The following is a 23,924-nucleotide window of genomic DNA, read 5'->3' on the forward strand; positions in this document are numbered from 1 at the left end:
AAGGCACCAACAGATTCAGTGTCTGGTGAGGACCCATCCTCTGGTTCATAGATGGCAACTTCTAGCTGTGTCCTCAGATGCTGGAACGGGTCAGCTGACTCTGGTATTAATTCCATTTATGAGTGTTCCATCCCCATGACTTACTCATCTCCCAAAGGCCCCCACCCGCTAATAACATCACCTTGGAGATTAGGGTCTCAACATCAATCTGGGCAAAATTTCAACCATATCAGAACTATTTGTAATACTGGTTGTACATTCAATCATTCTGGTCACCAATTCATGACATAGGAACACACACAGGAAGAAAACCATAACAAGGAAGACATTACAGAAGTCAGGGGGACGACCTTGTCAGAGGACAGACAGATGACAATGGTGGGAACATGAGGTTAAGGGAATAATTCCATAAGACGGGCCCACCGTGCTGACCCCCACGTGCCTTCTTTGCCAAGAAGCAATTTGCCTGCAGCTCTGCCAGGCAAAAGTGGACAGGAAGTCACATTCCTCAGCAATTACCTGTTATCTGCAGAAGAAACGCAGACCCAAGATAATGTCCATGGGAGGAACCCAGGATACCCTGAAGGGGAAACTTTTGTGATGCTTTTCATAGACCAGATCCTGAAACTCAGGGAGATAAGCATAATTCCTCCTAACCGTAAAATCTGTATGAATAATTAAGAATCCAATTAGAGCTGGTCAGTAGGGCCCAATGTACCTAGAGTGGTCATGGCAGTGGGAACATGGAAATCTGATATCACCCTGCTGTCGGTCAAAAGTCAAGAGGTGGACCTGGGTGGGACTCTCCAGAAACTTCTCTGGGATCACCAATAAAACTGGAGTGCAGGAGAGGCACACTGTCCCTCTCCCCCTTGAGAGTGTCCCCTTTCCCTTTTCCTATCCATTCAATCAACTCATGCCTGTTACTCTGAGCTACAGGTCTGAAATCTTTCTGATTTGATTTCAAGAATCAGGGTTTGAAGTAGGGGGTGGTCTCTGCATGCCTCAGTTTCCTGGAAGGCCCCAGCCCTGTAACTACCAGTTTTACTGGCCAAAAGGTGGAAGATAGTGTAAGAGATATCTTTCTCCAGTAATTAAGAGTATCTTGTGTTATACTGTGTACTAAAGTGTTATTTGCAGGGCTGATAATTAGTCCTTATCAAAGTTCCTAATATTCTTTAAACATTGAGTATAGATTTGACAACATGTTAATTAAATACACCTCATCTGTATACAAGATCAGTTTATGTGAAACTGATTTTCTAAAATGTTTTAACTAAGACCCCAACTCAATCACATCTGTCTTTCTCTACATATTAAACTGATGATCTTTTAAATTTTTCCTTTCATATAAACAATTCCAAATCCTTTAACTGCCAAATTCAAGCTGTAGCTTCCAAGTTATTTATTTATTTTGGATCTTTTAAGAAAGCAATGCAAAAATCCGTGGTCACCACCCCTACGTCCCACAGCACTTCTATAATAAAACTCCAACAGCCTGGTATTTTGTTTAAGTCAGGAAGCACTGGAAGTACCAACCAGGAATGGTAGTTCCCTGGGGATAGGACACAAACTGTGCTTTTGTTATAACGAGCCACTGAATCTAGAATACTTCTATACATAAGGAAGGTACCCCACAAACATCCAGAGTAGTACTTGTGTTAGATTCCCTAGTTTCTCTGTAGCTAGGTGAGGTCATATGATTGAATCTGGCCATAATGTAGAAATTACAGAGTGGAACTTTAAGAAAAATTCCTTCTAAAGGGGAATGGACCCCTCTTCCTCTTTTCCATGGCAGAATGTGATGGTTGTTCTTGCCCTTGTCATTGTTTAGATATAAGGTGCTCCCCCCAGGGGCTGGGGAGATAGCTCAGTCGGTAGAATGCTTGCCTTGCAAGCACAAGGCCCTGGGTTCGATTCCCAGCACCCCCCCCCCAAAAAAAAAAAAAAAAAAAAAACCAAGCCTAAGGTGCTCCCCCCAAAGCTCTCGTGTTAATGCAGGAATATTCAGAGGCAAATGATTAGATTATGAGAGCTGTAACCTAATGTGCCCATCCTAGTTTGAATGAACTAAATGTGTGGTAACTGTAGGCAGGTGAGCTCACTGGGAGCAAACCTGGAAGGGTTTATCTTCCCTGTGGTCCCTCACCCTCTCTCTCTGCTTCTTGGCCCCTTCCCCTGTTTCTTGGCTGCCCAGAGCAGAGCAGCACTCCTCTACCATGCCCTTCCGCCATGATGTTGCCTCGTGGCAGGCCTGAAGCAATGGAGTTGGCCAATCATGGACCGAACCTCTGAAACTGAGGGTCTAAATGTTTCCTCCTCTAGGTTGCCTTGTCAGGTATTTTGGTCACAGTAATGCAAAGATGACTAACACAGCCCTAATAGTTGTCTTGGACCATAAGGTAATGCACTAGGAATATACAAAGGATTATGACCTAAGATAGAATGAGCTCAAGTCTCTAGTAACACTGAGACTTTGGGTTGGGGTGGTAGCTCAGCGGTAGAGCTCTTGCCTGGCACATGTGAGGCATTGGGTTCGATCCTTAGCACTACATAAAAAACTAAATAAAGTTATTGCATCCATCTACAACTAAAAATATTAAACAAAACAATAAAAATAAAACAATGAGGCCTTTAGCCCCCTGAACTGCCTAAATTTGGAGGATTTACAAAAGAGAAGTAGAAACACTTATATTAGCCACTGGTTTTGGAGAAGACGTCTGTAAAACACAGCTGTACTTAATCTTAAATGATATAAAGCCAATAACACCTGGGGCAGCAGGGTAGAATCAAGTGATTCTAGGTTAGCCTACATCAAGACAAGATGGCATCAGAAGAGAGAGGCCCTTCAAGGTAGAGTCCAGCACCTCACACCACATCCTAGGCTTACTCAGCCTCTAGATTGTGGCCCCAGGGTAATAATGACATAGTTGCAGGAGACCACAAGCGCATATTCCACACTGAAATCTAGATACAGCCTTGAACTATCTTGAGCTGTGATTCTTACCCCCACTATCTTAACTCAATAATGGTGAGCACCATCTACAGAGGCTAAATCAATGAAGACCAAGATTTGGCAGGGCTATTTGATGATATTAAGGAAATTATTTTAACTTTGAGGTATGATAATGGGATTATACTTATGCACATATTTTTAGATTTTATCTTTTACAGATACAGACTGAAATATTAATAAACGAAAAGATGTTGAGTTCCCTTTAAAATACTTTGGAGGGAACATGGATGAGGATATACACAAAATAAGATTGCCCATGAGTCAATTATACTATTATCTCTACTCCTTGTTGTTTGAAATTATTCACTTAAAGAAAAAAAAAAAAAAAAAGTAGCCCAAAGAGAATCACATCCCACTGAGGAGTGTCTGATAGAAGGAGTGGGTCGAGCGCAGAAGAGGACTGGCTTTCCTTCCTGCTGGGAGCAGAGAGGAACCACTCCTCACACCAAAATGAAGCCAGAATTGGGGATAGGCAGTTAGTGTAGAAACAAGAATCAGGCAAATTGAGGAAATGGAGGCCATGAAAGCCACCTGCCTCTGGAAGTTGGAGGCTGCCCCTGAGAGAATGGAATGTCAAGGATCTCCGGAGCCCATTGATTACCAAATTTACCTGTCCTTGGAGTTGCTAATTAATGCCCCCTGGGCCCTTACCTGCCTGAATCACTTTGGCCCTCCCCCTGCCATCTGCTCCTCACCTTTTCTGCTATGTCACCAGGCAACTCCTGGGCCTACTCTGGTAGGCAGGAAGGAGAGAAAAGGGGGGAGAGAACAGAACAAAGGAGACCCTAATCTATAAGAGTTGCAGGGCAGGCTCACTTCTTGGGATTCTAGAACATCAACCATCTCCCTCCCAGGAGAAGTCTATATTATTACCTTTAAATAAAACCTGCTTAATATGCTTGCCTTGGCGTGCTTCTCTGATGTTATAGTTCAACACCTGAGGAAGCAGAACTCATCACCAGTAAAAGGCAGTATCAATGCTATTCAGCTACTTAAACTCCAGTCTGGCTCATCTGGTCCATGTATAATCATATCCAAGCATGTGAGCCAGTCCCAGTCCATCTCTTCTTTATTATTAATTATAGAAAGGCTCTAAGAGCATTGTAAATTCTCTTTTATCTCCACATTTGTGGCGATAGGACAAAATCACTTGTGGCTGCTAATACTGAGCACTGTTGTAAATTCTATGCTAAAATAGCATTGGGGGCCAATGTTTATGAGATATTGCTTCAGAGACATAAACTTGGTACAGAGGATTTGAAAAGTAACTTCCTGGACATTAGATAGATGGTTTTATTTTCTTCTGATGAGATTTAGGGGTCTACTTTTCTGACAAGATGGTAGTGCACAGAGTGCTGAAAAAACAGGGCAGCAGTCAGGACAGTGGCACACACCTGTGATACCAGCTTCGGAAGCTGAGGCAGGAGGATCATGAGTTCAAAGCCAGCCTCAGCAACTTAGCTAGGTCCTAAGCAACTCAGTGAGACCCTGTCTCAAAATAAAGGACTGGGGATGTGGTTCAGTGGTTAACTTGCCTCTGGGCTCAATCCCCAGTACCAAAAATGAAAAACAAAATTAAAAAAACAAAGCAACAACCCAAACGGTCAAAAATAGTGTCTGTCATAAGTAAGAGCATAATAGTAGTTTTAGACAATGGAACATGGCATAGCTATTAAAATGCCATTTATAAAGAATTTATAATTGGAAGTCCTTGGTCAACTGTGTTAAATGAAAAATATCAGGTCACAAAATTGTTGATTCTGTGTAATTCTCATGATGTACCAGATACTCTGGAAAACAAAACACTCTCTAGCTTAATTGCAATTATACCGAGTTAATGAGATTAGAAATTATTCCTATTCATTTATTTTCCCCTAAGGTACAAACATCCCTGGGACACAGGAGACTGAGTTAGTAAATTATGTGGGGTCTTCAAAGCCTGGTTTTTCAGCCAGTGACTCTTAACTAGGGCCATGGAGAGAATTCAAGGATGTAATTTTTTTTTTCCAACTCAAGTTTACATCTTTATTTTCACTAACCTCTACCTAAATGTTTTTCTGCATCTTTTATTGTGGTAAAATATACATAGAATAAATTTAGCATTTTATTCATTGTAAGTACACGTCAGTAGCATTAAGAATACTCACATCATTGTGCAGCCAACACCACCATCTCCAAACTGAAATTTAATACTCTCTTCAATTATGAATGTATTCAACAAACTGTAACAAATTACGGGTATCCGTGACTTTGACACCGATAGAAATCAAAGGTGTTTTCATAACATATTGCAGTTATGAGTAGGTGTCCTGAATCGTCATTCATGCTCCTCATAGCTCTGAAATTAGGATGTTATTAGATCTGCCAGTAATCTTATTTAGTGTAAAATTACTAGATTATAAAATTGCTTTTTAAAACTTATTTTTTCAGACTGGGGTTGTGGCTCAGTGGTAGAATGCTCGCCTAGTATGTGTGAGGCCCTGGGTTCGATCCTCAGAATCATATAAAAATGAAACAAAGGTATTATGTCCACCTACAACTAAAAATAAAAAATAAAAAATAAAAAAGAGCATCCCAAAAAATAAAAATAAAGACTAATATCCTTAACCAATTTAACAAAACAAAACAAAACCTTTTTTTCATGGTACTGGAGATAGAAGCCCCAGGGGCACTCTACCACTGAGCCACATCCCCAGCTCTTTTCATTTTTTATTTTGAAACAGGGTCTCACTCAGTTGCTTAGGGCCTCACTAAGTTGCCAAGGCTGGTCTCAAACTTACAAAGCTCCCCATCTCAGCCTAATGAGTGCTGAAATACAGGTGTATGCCACTGCACCCAGCTGTTTTCTAAAATTTTAACCATATTGTAGTATAAAAGTTTTTTTCTTGGTAATCCTATGTGGTTTATTTTATGTATTTATTTATTTTGGTACTGGGGATTGAATCCAGGGCGCTTAACCACTGAGCCACATCCCCAGCCTTTTTTTAGTATTTTTTTAAATTTAGAGACAGGGTCTCACTAAGTTGCTTAGGGCCTTGCTAAGTTGCTGAGGCTGGCTTTGAACTTGCAATTCTCCTGCCTCAGCCTCCCAAGTTGCTGGGATTACAGGTGTGTACCACAGCACCCAGCTATTTTATTTGTTTAAAAACATCATTTTGGGGCTGGGGATGTAGCTCAGTTGGTAGAGTGCTTGCCTTGCAAACACAAGGCCCTGGGTTCAATCCCCAGCACCACAAAAAAAAATAAAAATAAAAATAAAATCCTTTTGCAAAGGAATTGATAGGTTTAACCCGCCAAAATTTTTTTTCAGGAAATCCTCAGCAAATGTGTTCTTGACGGTTGGACTCATTAAAGTATGATAGAATACGACACCACCTCCATCTGCCCCTATGCATTTAGCTATTGGTATAACCTGGTCTGTGTGTATCCATGGCAAACAATATTTGATGGGCCCTGAGAGATTTGTGGGTAAACAAGAAGCTAACCTCTAAGAGAAATAGCAAAGGAACAGCTGAGGAAACCTGATGGGGTCACTGCAGAGTTAGATTGACAATTTACCCCCTACCTCAATGACCAATATTTATGCTCAGTGAAATACGTCAGACACACAAGAACAAATACTGCATTATCCCACTTATATGTGGAATCTAAACAAGTAGAAGCAGAGAACGGTAGGTACCAGGTGCTGAGGTGGGGGTTGGAGAGATGTTAGTCAAAGGTCACAAAATTTCAATCAGTTAATAAGTTCAAGGGATCTATTTCACAGTATGGGGACTATAATTAATGACAACGTATTATATCCTTGGAAATTGCTAAGACCATAGATTTTCAGCATTCTTACCATTTTGTCAATTCAAAAAAGAAAAAAGCAAATTTTTAAAAATATCCAATCTGTCAACAATGTAGGGCAGCACTCATTGGGGAAAGTCAGGTTTTAAAAACCCTATAAGCAACTTCCAAAAGATACTTTTTATTTAAAAGTGGAGACAGTAACCCTTATGTAGAATGGTATGAAACTTAGGTTTAGCAACAAAGTAGCAAGATACTATCCCAGGAGCTGGGGTTGAAGCTCAGTGGTAGAGCACTTACCTAGCATTGGGTTAGATTCTTAACACTGCAATATAAATAAGTAAAGGTCCATTGACAACTAAAAAGATATTAAAAAAAAAAAAAATCTATCTGAGTAGAGTTTAAGAGGATTGACAACCCAGCCTTACTTTTCAAAATGGAAGCCATTTCCCTTATGCATTTCTCCTCTTCATCAAAAAAATTTTGGAATCTGGTATGGCCCTCAGGTGTTGACCACCATTTGATACCTCTTTGTGGATACTAAGAATTTTTTTCCCCTGCAAATCTCAAGTTCCCCATATGATTCAAGCAAAAAGATTCTCGAATGTTGAAAAACATCTATCTCCCCTTTACTGAGTTCCCATCTATGAGCCCCTTGGCAGAGGTCTATAGAGTTGAGTCTTATCAGTCTCTGTGAATCCAAATCCCTGACAATCTGGGATTGACCAGGAACGGATACCTGACCCATGCCAGGCTAATCAATTCACTCTCCTAGGAATTTGGAATTGGGACCCTGGTGCTCTGAATTGTGAGCATATAAACTGAGGAGCTGTAGGGTAGGTATGTTTGCTGATGTATGTGCTAAATCAGAGCAGGTCAGCCCAAGGTAGGACATGGTTGTGCAGACAGAAGCAGACACATTTCCCAAAGCTCAGCTGTACTTGTTCTGTATTCACATTCTAGAAATTTCCTTTGGTATGGGGATTGTCTGCATGCAGCCCCAATAATGAAGCTTAGAGTTGGTATCTATGGCACCCCACAGGGCAGCTCATGACCACCTTGGCCCTCTCTTCCCAAATCACCCTCAACATCCCACCAGTTCTTTCTGAAAGGAAAACAAGGAGCAGCCACCCAACCATACCTCGGGTCTGCCGATGCTTCTGCGCACCCGTGCTCCAACCCCTTCTGACTGCTCCCGGCTGAGCACTGAGAGGGTAACCTTCTTGGAAGACCCCATGTTGAAATCCAGAAAGAGTGTTCTGATGCTGTGCTGTAGAGGATAGACAGTTAGAGGAAGGACAACAAAAAAGAAGTTAGACGGAAAGAAATGTCCAAGGACTACAAAATAAAAGATATTAAAATTAGATTTACCCAAAGGGTAAGAGCTATAAATTTCTATTTGTTTGTTTATTTTGGTACTGGGGATTAAATCCAGGGTTGCTTTACTGCTGAACCACATCCCTAGCCCTTTTTACTTTTTTTATTTTGAGACAGGGTCTCACTAAGTTGCTTAGGGCCTCACTAAACTGCTATGGCTGCCCTTGAACTTGTGATCCTCCTACCTCAGCCTCCTGAGTTGCTGGGATTACAGGCATGCACCACAATGCTCACAACAGCTAAAATTTATTGAGTGTTTACTACATACAGGATGTGGATTAGGTGATCTCAAATAATAATGATAGTACATTCTAGGTGCCCAGTACCCTGCTGATTATTTCCAATTATCTCATGTTAATCTAGTCATCTTGTACTATATCTGAATTATCTCACTGAACCCTCTTGACCTCCCCCACACTACCCCCAGTGCCACCCATGAAGAAGGGTGACAGATGGCACGGGGATTTATGTGGCAAGATAGGAAACACAGAGGAAAACCAAGAGGTCCATGACTCTCACCAGAATATCCTGAAGATCTTAGCAATGAAAGGGATCTTCAAGGATCATTGAATTCAAAGACACATCTATCCCTGAAGTTCAGGATCAACTTTGTAGGCAAGAAATCTTTGAGCTTTCTAAAGCTAAGGCAACTCATGGATGAACTGCCCTTGAGGATGCACCCCATATTATTGGAGTGTTTTCTCATTGAGGGGTCTAAGTTCTAACCAATGGACTATCACTGAACGGATGTAATTACCTCGGCTTCAAGTATTTGCAAATAGTACCCTGGGTCCCCTAAACCTCTTCTTCAAGTGAAATGTTACTAATTCCTTCAAAGTTTCCTGCTGAAATTCAGAAGTGTTTCAGCAAGAAGCAGATTCTCGAGCCAGACAGCCCAGGTTTGCATCCCAACTTCACCTTTGACCTGGAACTCTCTGTGCTTCGGTTTCCCCATCCACAATATGGGAGTAATAAGTGCCTATATCAAAGGGGTGTGGTTAATGCCATCAGAATGCTCGCTGCTGTTACTCAGGGGGGCTCTACTCAGCAATACCCTCCAGTCAAGCCCTATCCTAAAATGTACCCACCCCCAGTAGAAAATTAGTAAATATTTATTGGGTGACAGAATGCAAGGCACAGAAATTAGTTTAATACTCAGAGCAGCACAGACCTGTCATCATCTTCACGTGATCAACTAGAAAGTATGTTTATCCCCAGCTAGACTACTCCGGGTCCTTCCACACACCCACAATTAAATTCTATGCCAGTGAACAACTGATGAGGTATTTAACAGGCTTCGGTGCTTTGCAGAAAGAAAAGCCATCTAGAACCGTCACAAAACCTCAGTACTACTGGAGCATCTCTGGTCATCTCAGGAGTCTGCAGAGGGTTGGGGAAGGCGGGATCTTGCCACCTGATTGCCAACATGCTCCACCCAGCCCACTTCTGCGGGAGCCCCAGGCACTCACGCAGCAATCTCTGTAGCCAAGGAGCTGGACGCAGGGGCCCTGGAGCCTCCGTGGGGCGGGGGGCACTGGTCCACACCGAGCACACCGCGGGCAGGCTCGGAGGCCGCTGGCTCCTCGCGGTGACTCAGCGCTTCGCCAACTGCGGCCTTGGGGAGGCGGGAGTCTCTCGGTCTTCGGGGCCCTGACCGCCACTCCCTCTATTCATGCTCGGCGCAGATCCTGTCGCTCCGCCCTCCACCTCCCTGGGGCCAGCTCTGCTGCCCTTTGGTCTCTGCACCTCTCCCTCAGCGCGGAAGAGATGGGTACCCCAGCAGCCTGGGGACTTGCTAGGTCCCGGGAGGGGTGTGCGGGTCCGGCAGGTGCTCTGATCACAGTAAAGGCCCCCAATTTGCCTCCGCGGGAAACCTGTCTTTAACTAGTATCACTCAACCCGCAGAACTTGGCTGCACAGATTCGACTGCTTCCTCCACCACCTGGAGGCACCCCTTGCCGTGATCTTAGACAGGTGGCTCAGTTTCTCTGTGCCTCAGATTCCTCAGTGAAATGAGGCTGCTGATAATAGTACCAGCCTCGTAGGATTATACTGAGAATTAAATGAGCCTGTCACGTCCTAGGCACCATAAGATTGCTTGTTATATAAGATTTCTGCTGTTTGCCAGTTATAACTGGGGTTGGGGGAGGAACCAAGAACCAAGAAAGACATCTCTGTTCCTACCTAAAGAGCAGGCGGGCTCCAGCAGAAGGACAATTGGTTAAGAGCTTCCATGTTGTTGGAAAACAATGAACAGGCGTTGGAGAGTTTCCCCTGGAGATGAGGAGTTGCCACCAGTTAGCCAGGCAATCTAGTTAATTGCTAGGACTATTAATCAGAGGTGCAGGCCTGGCTGCAGTTCCTGTTTGTTGCCTGGTTTTGAGAACAAAAAGAAAGTTGTGCCTCTAACAAAAAAGGCTGGCAAACTGTAAGGGACTGGATAGTAAATATTTTTGACTTTGCAGAACGGAGGTTTTCTCTGAAGACTGCTCCAGTTTGCCTTTGTAGCAAGAAAACTGTCGTAGATAATACTTAAATGAATGAGTGTGACTATATTTCAATAAAGCTTTCATCATGGATGATGAAATCTGAATTCAGATGATTCATTTAATTTTGAGTTCATATAATTTCCACTTGTCACAAAATATTATTCTAATTTTTGTTTCAACCACTTAAAATGTAAAAACCGCTCTTAGTTCTCAGACTGCACAAAATAGATAATTTTGGCTACAGGCCTTAAGAACAGGTTAATACAGGAACAGAGACTTTTCCCCAGGCTCCTTACACATCAGTGGGGCTCCAAACTACCTTCTCTACCTTATTTATGTGATGTAAGGCTAAATGATAGTACACATGAACATTAAAAGCACAATGGAATAATGCAGCTTATCACCATTATATTGTAAGCACATGGCCCACAACTGATGGAGGCCAGAGACATACTAGCCCCTGCATGGTTTCCAATGATTACATCATCCTCATTTGACCCTATAAAACCAAAATCCCCTCTGTAACAGACGGCCATTTTTCGCATCCAGAAAATGGGCCTGAATGGCGCCCAAATCTGGGAAGGAATAAAGGCTTCTTAGAATCTATCGAGGTCTGCTTGAGGTTTGCTTCCTGTCCTTTTGCACTTAAAGGAAACAAACCTCAGGTCAGCAAACTTTCCTTTATTCTGCAGCGAGGTCCTTGGATCAGGCATGGGAGGGCCCATTTTCTGGGTATGGAGCTGCCCCACCCGGAGTTACAGAAGGAGTCTGGGTTTTATAGTTTCATTGGAGACTGCGGACATACAGTTTTGACAGTCAGGGGTTAGTTGTACAGGATAAAACTTAAACTTAGGGAAGGTAGTTGTAAAAAGGTTGGAACTCATTATCTGGGGAGAGGAGTCCAGATCCCGAGGGATGAGTACTCAAATCTTGCCCATTGCTTTACTTTCTCTGGGATCCTTTGTTCCCCAGAGTTTCAATATTTGCTGTGACTCCATTTAGGACTAATCTGCAGTGGGGGAAGGTCAAAGTTTAGGGCCCAGCATTCAGTATTTGCCCCTTTCCTTTAGGGCCCACTGTTGTTAGGAAAGGATGCACCTGGGAGAGGTTTCATGTTTGGTAATTTCCCCTCCCTCCTCCTGAGCCACACTGTCCCTCGTTTCTCTTGGGGAGCTATCTTGTAGGAATATTATTTTCTATAACCCTTTAATAATTACTACTCCAACTGTCTCTGTTTTAGTCAACTTTTTCGCTGCTGTGACTAAAAGGACCCAACCAGAACAACTTTAGAGGAGAAAAAGTTTCAGAGGTCTTAGTCCACAGAAGGCCAGCTGGATTCCTCTGGGCTCGAGGTGAGACAGAACATCATGGTGAAAGAGTGTGGAGGAGGGAAGCAGCTCACGTGATGATCAGAAAGCAGAGAGAGAGGTCTCACTTGCCAGATATGAATGTATACCCCCAAAGGCACTCCCCCAATGCCCACCTCCTCCAGCCACACCCTACCTGCCTTCAGTTACCACTCAGCTAATCCCTATCAGGGGATTAATTCACTGATCGGGTTAAGACTCTCAACCCAATCATTTCTCCTCTGAACCTTCTTGCATTGTCTCACACGTGAGCTTTTGGGGGACACCTCACATCCAAACCATAACAGTCTCCAAGTGAGATATAAGCCTGGGCACTCTGTCCAGCACTTTGCAGTCCTTATTAATGCTCTGCATTCTCTACCCAAAAGCTCAATATTCAACCAATTGCTGGATCCTGGAATGCCAGCTCTCCCCTCTCACTCTCTCATCTTGAAAGCCTATAGAATCTAATTTCTAAGATCTTTCAATACATCCAGTCCTTTCCATTTTGTCTTCTCCAACAGCCACGCATTCTTTCTGACTTAAGTTGTAGGTAAATGGAATAAAAATTGCTTAAAACCTTCAGTGGGAAGTTCTGTGATATCTTTGAACTGGCCTTGCCCTTAATGCATTTGCTGAAGGATAAATGCACACACACACACCAACTTATTTTAGGTTCTGGAATGTGCATGCTCCTTCTCATTGGTTTGCTGTGCCTCTGTATGGAACTTTCTTTCCTGCGCTTGGATCTGGCTTATCCCCATTCATCTTTCAGTTCTTAGCTTCCATGGCATTCTGTCTGGGAAATCTTCAATAGCTATCTCTTCAAGTCTAGGGAAGATGTTTCACCTGGAAATCACCACACCTGCACATTGTTTCCCAGAGCCATTGTTTATCAACCTCTGAAGAATTCTGTTTTCCTGTGATGCCCTGAACAGTGTCTCTCATCTCACAAGCTCTTATTCTGCAATGTGACTTTCACATTCCATCAAAAGTAGAGCTTACATCTCTTCCTCTTGTGTCTAGACAGAGATTGTGATTACTTTGTCCAGTGCAATATGGTGGAAAGGACACTGGCCAGTTCTGAGTGTGTCTCTGAGGCTTGCATTTACTGCTTCATGGAAACCAACTACACAATAAGATAAATAATGACCCAGCTTGTTATGGAAATTGCACTCAGCAAGAGACCATGCTCCTCTCCTCCAAGGATGGGAGAACTCAGGTGTATTTATGCTGGCAGACCCAGATGAGCTAGTACTTTGAAGTTCTGGGCCCTGAGCTGAGGTTACATGTGGCCTTTATAGGTAATCTGACATATTTCTTAACCATTGCAACATTGGTGGGTTTGAATTCTTGGCCTACATGACCAAAGACCATACACAGGGAATTTATGATAAGTAATTCACTGGTGTAGAACAAAGGCAGTGAAACACTTGTGTCATCGCCGAGTGGCCTTCACCGCAGGCAGCAGTAACTCAAGATGACTTGAGTTGATCTCCCTAAAAGCTGTATTTCTAAGAACTAAGCCTATGAGATCATAGTTTAGATAGCAATTAATTGGTATAGCAATTAAGTGATGTAGATACACTCCTACAGAGTTCAGAAAGTTTCAAAGTATAAGAAGAAATGACTCTTCACAGGTACCTGTTGAATCTCTGGCCTTAAAAGCCTGTCAGGGATGTTAACATTTCAAGAAAGGGAGACTCCTAAAGAAAGCTATTTATAATCCAATACGTAGGGACCCATGGTTAATCATGTTCTCTGAAAAGAAGTTGACATTGGGGAGGGGGAAAATTAACTTTTCCCCCAGGCATTGGTTCTTCATCATAATGTTCTTATAATTTCTTTTTATAATCAGGCCTGGTTCCTCCATCAAGCTGGGCAGGGTGGCACATGCCTCTAATCCCAGTGACTCTGGAGGCTGAGGCAGGAGGATCGCCAAGTTCAAGGCCAGCCTCAGCAACATAGCAAAGTCCTAAGCAACTTAGTGAGACCCTGTCTCAAAATAAAAAATAAAAAGGACTGGGGATATGACTCAATGATTAAGCACCCTGGGGTTCAATCCCTGGTAATAAAAAAAGAAAGAAAAAAGAAAAACAATGACCTCAAATCACCATTCTAGGAAAAAACCCCACACTACATGAAGTAGAAGCCCTGGAGGAAGACACACCATACAAAGAGACAGAAGCCAACAATACTGAGGCACAAAACACAAAGAAGTTATCATGGAAATGTATCTACCAGCCCCAGGTGCCCCCCAACCCATGCCTTATGGATAAGACATGAACACCCAACCCTGTCCTTACAACTTCCTGACCCACAAAATTGTGAAACAAAAATGGATTGTTTTAAGCTATTCAGTTTCTGAGTAGTTTGTTTTGTAATAATGGGTACCTAAAAAATATGCCTTTATGCAAGAAGAGAAAAGAGGCCAGACGAAGTGGTGCATGCCTGTAATCCCAGCAACTCGAGTCTGAGGCAGGAGGATTACGAGTTCAAAGCCAACCTCAACAATTTAGTGAGGCCCAATCTCTAAATAAAAAATATAAAAAGGGTTGGGGCTGTGTGGTTCAGTGGTTAAGCTCCCCTGAGTTCAATACCCCCTCCTCTGCCCCACACCAAAAAAAAAAAAAAAAAAAGGAGAGAAGAGGTAGATTTTCAACACTCTTCAGTCTAATGACAAACTTTTACAAATACTTATCCTTTCAGAAAGTGAACATCCCATTTAAGTCATCACCAAGGTGACCAGTCATCAACCAAGATAAATAATTATTAAACCAGACTTTAGAGATTATATGTTGCATCCCTTTGGCCATAGCAGTGACCTCCAAAGTACAGATGTCCCAAAAAGGTCCCTCTGTTTTTTGTTTTTCAAACTGTCTTACCTTTTTTTTTCTTTTTTTAAAGTTTTACATGACAATAGAATCCATTTTGTCATAATTATACAAGTATGCAATATACTTGTTCTAATTCTGACTCTAGTACTGCTCCTTCTCCTTTACTGTCCCCATCTCTGCTTCCTTCCAGCTATTGATCCTTCTGACATTTACCCAAAGTTTTGGGGTTTTTTAAAATTAATTTCCTGTGGATGCACATGATGGTGAGATTCACTGTGGTATATTCCCATATGTACATAGGAAAGTTAGGTCAGATTCATTCCACTGTCTTTCCTTACAAGCAGCATTTACCAAGACAAATTTATAATAAAAGAAAACAAGAGGGAATAATTTAGATGATCATTTTACACTGCTACTATATGTGAGTTCACTGATGGTTTATTTTGATCACTAATAAGTTAAGAGTTTTTGAAAATTTTATTTTCTTCATCCATATAAATTACTGAATTTCTTCTCAAAGATATATTTTATACAAGTGTGTGGCCATCTTAAAAGCCTCATCATTTGCAATCATTTTTCTTCTTCAAGCAATCAACCAAAAATACTTTCCTGCAGATTTTGGTAATTTGTTTCCTAGGACAGTGTAGCTGCTATTCATTAAGTGACAAATATCTCTGGAATATTCATCATTAGGGATTCAGACTCACTGAACCCAGAACATCAGTTGGCTTCAAATCAAGGACTGATTATTTTGTAAACACTGGTTTCTGAAGGCCATTAATATATTGGGTGGTTGAAGACATCCAAATATAGCTAGAAAAGATGAACCCATGTGACTCCCATTTTCACCCTGGTGAGAGCATTCCACACAGACCTGGTCTGTTTCCTCAACCAGGGTAATGACCTAGAAGCTACACGTGACCTACTGTTGCATAAATCTCCTAACTGTGTTCCTCTCTGTCTTTCCTATGGGTTTTTGACAGCATCCTAGAAAAGAACACCTTATGTCCCTCTCTTTGGAGCCACAGAACATTCCTCAAATCCATCACAAGCAAATCACTCTTGGCCCTGAAAGGCTAATTCATCTCTGAACCAAGAAGACAGAAAAATTTAGGTGAATGAGTCCCCTGATTTTACCTCAGTTACCCTGATAACTCTTCTCAGTTTTCAACCTTGGTAAAGTTGTTTCTTCTAACCAAATTAGATGAGAACTGCTTTTGGATTGCAGTATTGGAATTAAAATAAAAACTAATTTGAAGTAATCTCTAGTTAATGTCATGTTTGCTGAGGTCTATATGGATGGCACATACCCAAGTCTGAGATTTACTCCAAATGCACCAAAAATAGCAAAAGTAATGAAAATAAGTTAGAGTGATGAATGAATAGTTGTATGTCAAAATTAATACAATAAAATGCTAATTGTAGAATCTAGATGATGGTGTGTGAAAGCTTCAACCTCTTTTCACTTTTCTATATGTTGAGACTTTTCCATAACAAAATTTCAAGAAAAAATAATTTAAATCAAAGTGGGAATCAGGACTGGAAGTCCTTAGAGATACCCTGTTTGTTCACTTTCTTTGCTTCTAACTCTGGCACCTGTGCACAGTACAATTCAGTCAATGTCTGTGAAATTGAGCTGTTGAACTGAATTCTAAGCTACTAGGTCACTTCCACAGCCAGCAGGAATTTTTTTTTTTTTTTTTTTTTTTTGGTCCTGGGGATTGAACCCAGAGGCACTCAACCACTGAGCCACATCCCCACCACCACCCACCCCCTTTCCTTAAATTTAGAGACAGAATCTCACTGAGTTGTTTAGGACCTCACTAAGTTGCTGAGGCTGGCTTTGAACTTGCTATCCTCCTGCCTCAGTCTCCTGAGCCACTGGGACTATAGGCGTGTGCCACCACACCCAGCCTCACCCAGCAGGATTCTTCTAGAGCACCAGTTGGCAAATTTACTTGGTGAAGGTCAGGTAGTAAATATTTGAGACTTTGCAGGTGCAGTCTCTGTCATAACCGCTCAACTCTGCCACTGTAGAATAAAAGAAGCCAAACAGTGTACAAATGAATGATGGCCCTGTTCCAATATGTCTTATTTACAAAAAGAGATGGTGCTCATAGTTTTCCAACTTCATCTAGACCCCAAATCCTTACCTCCCACCAAAAATTGAGAATAAAATTAATTAAATGCCCATAGCCAATGTAAAAATTTCATAGATTTCAGGAAATATCACAGCAACATTAAACAATAAAGCTTTGAGTGGGCACCTTGACCCCTCACTCACCCATCTCCTTTCATCAGGAGCAAAGCTGTTTACTGAACCCAAGGTTTGATAAGCAAGAATCCTTAGGAGAGACAATGTATTAATCTTCAATTCCAGTAAGTACAAGTGATGAATGTAATGTACAAAGCTGCTCTCCCCACCCTTTCCTTTGCAGCCATTTCCCCACCTCCCAACTACTGTCAGTCTGTGAACATCCTAGCTAGCTATTGGTTCATCAGTCAGCTTGCAAGTATCCTTCTCCATTATTGGTCCCCTGTTAGCCCTTAAAGATCGTTTCACCGCCATCTTTTCTCTCTTGCCTTTCTCTCCCCCTGACTCTCTTTCTCCTCCTCGTTTTTCCACTCTCTCTAGCGCCCGCCCTTTCTCTTTTCCTTTCTTCTTCTCTTACCCTGCAGGGAGACACTCTGTTTGCTTAATAAACTCCCTTATGTGATTTCCCGTGTCTGGGGGTGGTTTTTGTGGGATTCCTTACAGTGAACATCAGATCCCAACCTCCCAGCAGAGTACCAGAAGGAATCAATGAAGACAGTGATGGAGTGACGCCCCCAGTGGAGACAGAACCATAGGAAAAGCTCAGACTGCAGAGAGAAGCCGTTGGCACCCTTGTGGGTTGACTCTTTAGTAAAGACAGACAGACAATAAAAGTGATAAATAAGTAAATTATGCATTGTGTTATAAGGTCATAAGTATTATGGAAAAAAGATAGAGAAGAGTAAGGGAGATTGGGTGAGCTGGATGGGGGTGAGATTGTAGTATTAACAGGGTGGTCTGGTCAGGGCTCATTAGTAAGAAGCTATTTGAAACAGAGCTTGGAGATGAGCCAGGCAGATTTTGGGGACAGTTGATTAAGCAGAGGATACTGCCAACACAAAGGCCCTAGGGCAGATGCTTCTCAAAGTATCGGAGGAGTAGCAAGTAGGCCATTTTTGCAGTGGTAAGATGAAGTAAAATAATATGAGATGATGTCAGAAACAGTACTCAGGGACCAGAAAAGGGAGGACCACTGGAGAATTCAGACTGGAGAAGTGGATAAAATTTGACTTACATTTAGTCTGGCTATTCAGTGGAGAATACCTGCAGGGAATAAGAGTGAAGGAAGGAAGAACAGTCGGTGAGGGATGATGGCCACTTTGGCCAGTAGGTAGCAGTAGAGATATTTTAAAATGACCAAATTTGGGACACATTTAGAAGACAGAGCTAACCATATTTCAGCAATGATTGAAGGCTGGGTGTACAGGAACGACAAAACAAACAAACACAAGTGTGATCCCATCTTCTTTAGCATGAGCAACTGGAAGGATAGAGTTGCTATTAGTTGAGGGGAAGACTATGGGAGGAGCTAGTTTGAGGGGTTAATCAGTAGGTCTGCTTTGGGCATATTAAATCTGATGTATCTATTAGATATTCCAAGCATAGATGGAGGATTTGGCAGTGAAATGTGAATCTAGAATCCAGGGGGAAAATCTTGACTGACATTTGGAATTATATGCATACAAGTGGTGTTTAAAGCCATAAGCCAAAGGATTGTTTTTTATTCTAAAAATGTAAAAATGTAGGCTTATTCATGTGTAAAGTCAAATGATCCCATGCTGGGTCCCTTTAGCTGTGCTGCCTGCTAAAGGTTTACAGGAACAAGCTTTAGAGAAGATTCCTAAGGGTCTCACTGGGTGAAGGTGACAAGGCAGTTTGAGTAAATTAAATTCTGTAATTGAAATAGCAGTTTGCCAAAAGTTAGGATTTAACTAAAGATATGGAAAATGCAGAGTTATTGCAAGGTTCAGGAGAAGTAGCAGAGGAAGTGAATGAATAGAAGAACTAAATAAATCTATGACATTTTGACTTGGAGGAAACCACTCCTCCCAGCTGCCTTTGAGTGTTTTAAGCCCCAAGAAGGGATGGAAATTTCAAGAATTTCTACAGTTATACCACCTCCTCCTTTACCTCCGTAAAGTTACTTTTTATTCTAAAATCCATCTTTTACCATGTTACCACATATAAGCAATGGCATAAATACAAATCACCATATGGAAAAGAAAGTTAATTGACAGAAGGTAGAATTAATTTACTTCACTAGGTTGTTATGCTACCGTTACCCTGCTTCACTCCCAAGATATCAATGACTGCATGCTTTATCCCTAGAGGATGGACAGCTATTCGGAATTCATCGGTGACTTTTATTTGCTATCAAAGTATTATCTACACTCTTGAATTTTCTGAAGGATTCTTTGCCCTCCCCCAATTCCAGTTTCCAAACCAAAATATTAAAAATGTTTCTGTGAGTTATTTTTCACACACTGCTGAAATTAAATTGTGACTTGTGCTCCTCCCACTACTAGACATAAGCCTCCTGGAAATGTGGGCTGCCTTTGTTCTATTGACTGCTGTGTCTCTCAGTAAGATTTGACTGAATGAAAAATATATATCTCTTTGACACCAGGTGTGCTGGTATATGCCTGTAATCCCAGCAATTTGGGAGGCTAAAGCAAGATGATCTCAAGTTCAAGGTCAGCCTTGGCAACTTAGCAAAACTGTCTCAAAATAAAAAATAGGGGCTGGGGATATAGCTCAGTTGGTAGAGTGCTTGCCTCACAAGCACAAGGCCCTGGGTTCAATCCCCAGCACCACAAAAAAAAAAAAAAGAAAAAAGAATTGGGGATGAAGCTCAGTGGTAAAGCATCCCTAAGTTCAATCCTCAGTAGTTAAAAAAAAAAAAAATCTCTTTGAAAGTCAATAGTTTTGGGCTGGGGCAGTGGCTCAGTGGTAGAGTGCTTGCCTAGTATGTGTGAAGCCCTGGGTTCGATCCTCAACATCACATAAAAATAAATAAATTAATTAAATAAAGGTATTGTGTCCATCTACAACTAAAAAATATTTTAAAAAAGAAAGTCAGTAGTTTTGTTCTCCTCTGGTAACCCCAAACTTTATCACATCACAGATGCTTATGAGTAAGTTAAATCATGCAATAATTTGTAAGTTAATATAGTGTGTCAATGCATGCCAAAAGAATGATTGATTTTCTTGGGTATCCATAGCAAAGCCTAAAAGATGTCATTAGATTTGTTATATGTGACCAGAGAAAATGGTGGAACTGTCACAGGAAAGCAGGGAGCTGAAACTCCAAACTTCGGCTCTTGTGTTCTGACAAAAGAAAATTTAGACACCAAAAGTCATGCAAGAGAAAGTAAAGTAAAAGCAAAGTGAGGCTTAAGCAGAGAGAACTCTAGAGAGAGAGTGGCCGTCTCCAAGCAGAGAATGACAAAGGAGGCAATGTTGTGTCCAAGTTTATTACTGTTTATGTTTACCAGAACTGGGGACCACCTTCTGTATTCTTTGCCAATCAGGTGTTTAATTCCTTCTTCACGTCGGGAGGTAGATTTTTTGGTCCTCTCTGAAACTGTCAAGTGCCCCTACTATTTAGGGATCCTCATCTACAAGTCCATCCTATGTTAATGTGGGCACTGGGGTCAATTGCTGGTCTGAAGTTACCTTAGTGTTCCTGCACTACTAAAGGAATCTTCCTTCCCAGACAAATGGACACATTTATAGCCATAATTCCTAACTTCACATCAACCTCAATGGACCCTGTCAAGAGTTATTCCCATTAATCCTTTTCTCTTGCCATGTTTTCCCATTAGCTCCTTGGCTTCTGTTTATTTTTTACAAATTAATGACCACCCTTTGCTTTCTACTTTGGAAGTTGTTTATAGAACACCCTAAAGTCATTTCAAGAACACTTGTGACCTTGCCTGCATTTCACTGCTCATTGCTAGCTGCTACCTAAAGAACCTGTAAAATCAAACATTGTGATATTGTCATGATGTAAAGTAACAATCACACCATTTCCTTATTATCTTGGTGCATTGTACTGAACTCCTTTCTGTTTCTAGATTCTTAATAATTGCAACTGTGGAAGTGTGCTCCTTTTTGATCATAGTAACTATTCTTTTGTGTTCTCCAGGCTCCCTTTGTCCAAGTGTTGAGTTGAAGTTTTCATTGCTTATTCTCTGTGCCCTTTGGCATTACCTAATGGTTTCCTGACTGATTCTTGTGAGAGAAGTCAGCGTCAGCAGTCCGGTTTTGCGGAGATATTTTCTTGTCCTTTCCAGCACAGAGCTCTCTAAACAAAGGCAGGGTTATCGCATGTACCCAAGAGCTGCCTGGGAAAAGCAGGAGCTGTAGTTATCAAAGTTGGAACCTTTATGAAATATGCTTTTGTCTCCGTTTTTGTTGCATTCAATCAGATCAACAAGTGTTGGCTAAGTGTTGAGCGTGGTTTCCTGTAGGATTGTGTAAGGCCCTGCAGGACAATAAACGTTTGGGGGGCACTGAGTAATGTAGCCATTTCTGAGCCAGCAGTTGGGAAAATGTGAGCCGATTTGCTGCTGCTGCAGAGAGGACAGCTGAGACTGTGTTCCTGGGAGAGCAGATTAACTTCGCCACAGTGGACTCAGGCGACCGAACAAGCCAAAATGGTGCGTTTTAGTGGCAGGTGGCTATCTATGCACTGTCACATCCTACAGGAAAATAGGTTCAGATCCAGGTGTCATGGGGCCTGAAATTTACAAAAGTTAGGGAGCCCAGCATAGGAAAAATAGTACAAAATTATGAATATGTAATTGTTGGGGCTTCCCCTGGCAGTTTGGAAGGGACTGTGTAATTTGGGGATCAGAGGCTTAGACTGCTATTGTTTCACTGTAAATTCACCTCTTGCTCAAAATCTCATTCAGGGAAGCTATCGAATTGTGTACATATCACCATCAGCTCAGTCTAGCTGCTGATGTTTCCTTTGCTGACTGCTTTTCATTTTGACTTTGTAACTGCTTCCAAAAAGACAAAGAATTTGCATTTATACCTTCTTTTCTTTATATTTTCATGTTAATTTAGCTACAAATGTTTGTTCTTAGTTTCCTGAAGTCTCCCTAAATCAGAGACTTGGGGGTATTTTAAACAGAGATAGAAAGATGAAAAAGAGGTTAACTGTACAGTTAGTTATACAAAATTATATGAAGTTCTTGTGGATCATAATCAAGTCATTGGACTTTTAAAAACAGTATAAATACATCATGATGTACATCAGCATTTCTCAAGTTCTCATGTGTACATGGATCACTGGGATCTTGCTAAAAATGCAGATTCAGATGCACTAGGTCTGGTGTGGGACCTGAGAGTCTGCATTTCTAATCAGCTCCCAGGTAGTGCCAATGCTGTTAGCCCGCGGACCATACTTTGAGTAGCATACAAGTTTTCATTTGTAAGAAATAGGATGGTACAAATACACCACCAATAAGTGACTGGTTCAACCTGATTTTAAGGTAACAAGTGCCAGGATGGGAAATCCGAAGCAAATCTACAGAGCAAATTGCTTTTTTTGACTTGAGAATTCAAGAGGAGGTCTTTCTGTCTCCCATTAAGTCCTATGCCTAGCAGTTGGAGGCAGGGGGATGAGAAGTGAAATTTGAACTTCAAGATTCCTTTCATCGCCTTCAGTGTTTTAACTTTACTATGGTTTACTTTTAAATTTTGCCTCGGGAGTGGGAAGGTGAAGAGGTGTGTCTTTCCAGAACATCTACTAGGGTGCTGGGCATTGTACTACCACTTTCTCTTGGCTCCTCATAACCCTTCAAGGTGGTTATTGTTTTTACTCCCTTTACAGATGGGGAAGCTGAGGTTTGGCAGGGTGAAGTAACACACCAGGTTGCACAGAAACAGTGAGGATACAAACGAACCCAAACATGACGCTTTCACCCACATCGACCTAAGCAGTACTATGTGTTAAATTAATTCAGCTTGTTAACTCATGGATTTATCACTTTTTGCTTTCCTCCTAAGGGAAGTGCCCAAAAAGAGTGCCCTGGGCAGAGAGGGGTCAACAAAAGAAGAGAGGTTGCCGAAAAGAAGAAAGGGTTCAGAAAAGCACTAGAAGGCACTGAACATGAATTTCACAGTCAAAGCCAATTTTAGTCCAACAGGAATAGCATTGAAATTTTGTTTTCTTTCTGAGAAAATAGTCCTCCCCAAATGTCTGGTTTTCATAAATTCCTTTCAGAGTAATTAAGGTATGGTGTTCCAGAATACTGAGGATTTGAGTGTTCATGTTAGAGTTTCTGTCATACTATGCCAAGAGCAACTCAGTTTTCTCTGTCCTGCATAGCATCAAGCATAATAGGAATCTGTCAGGTTCTGGTATTTGGTCTTGACCAGTATAGTAAGACTTTTTTTAAAGCACTGCCACCTGACTCTGAGTTAAGCTTCTTGTTCCTGTTGAGACTTGCCATTGTACTCTGTTTAGTTATTAGGCAGGAAGATAAGTGGGTCTGGCTTTGGGCAAATATTTGAAGATTAACTTTGTCACAGATTTCCCTTTCAGACCCTGCCCAGTCCCTTCTTGGAGGATCTTCCTCCTTCCCACCCTCCCCCTCTACCACCTTCCCAACGTCTGTACTGTGTAATTACTCGACACTAATCAAAATATTTAGCTAAAATGACATGTAAAATAAAAGAAGATAACTGAATTAAGTAAAGGAACAAGGAATTGCTGCCCTCATCTCTCATTCCTAAAGGATAAAGCTGGAAGGCACCATCATGAACCAGTCAGGGAATAGACTTTTTGGTTAAGAGAACTATTCAATTGCTCTATTTAAACTCATATATATTTCCCCCCTCCTTGGGTGCTTCCTGCTCTTCTTCTGTACCACTTAAAATTTACTCCAATCTTTGAGGTCACATGTTCTTACTGACTTTCAAAATGTGAACTTCTTACTCTCATGATATCCTTTCCTTATAAAC

General features: G+C 41.6%; 2 protein-coding genes across 7 annotated transcripts in view; one reads left to right on the forward strand and one right to left on the reverse strand.

Moving 5' to 3' along the window:
• Pir (pirin) overlaps positions 1-9,825 on the reverse strand; it is a 91,506-nt gene extending 81,681 nt beyond the window's left edge. The window contains exons 1-2 of the mRNA XM_047535968.1: positions 9,652-9,825; positions 7,947-8,075 (exon numbers count right to left, since the gene is read on the reverse strand). Coding sequence (XP_047391924.1) covers positions 7,947-8,042 — 96 coding nt within the window. The 5' untranslated portion in view covers positions 8,043-8,075; positions 9,652-9,825. The remainder of the gene's footprint in view (positions 1-7,946; positions 8,076-9,651) is intronic.
• An 11,650-nt stretch (positions 9,826-21,475) lies between these two features.
• Positions 21,476-23,924, forward strand: part of Bmx (BMX non-receptor tyrosine kinase) — a 49,305-nt gene continuing 46,856 nt past the window's right edge. For all 6 annotated transcript variants that reach the window (XM_047535875.1, XM_047535881.1, XM_047535874.1 and 3 more), the window contains exon 1: positions 21,476-21,610. In XM_047535875.1, coding sequence (XP_047391831.1) covers positions 21,608-21,610 — 3 coding nt within the window. In that variant the 5' untranslated portion in view covers positions 21,476-21,607. The remainder of the gene's footprint in view (positions 21,611-23,924) is intronic.

This window comes from Sciurus carolinensis, chromosome X (genome assembly GCF_902686445.1).
Source record: "Sciurus carolinensis chromosome X, mSciCar1.2, whole genome shotgun sequence".
In the NCBI taxonomy this organism is placed as follows: Eukaryota; Metazoa; Chordata; class Mammalia; order Rodentia; family Sciuridae; genus Sciurus; species Sciurus carolinensis.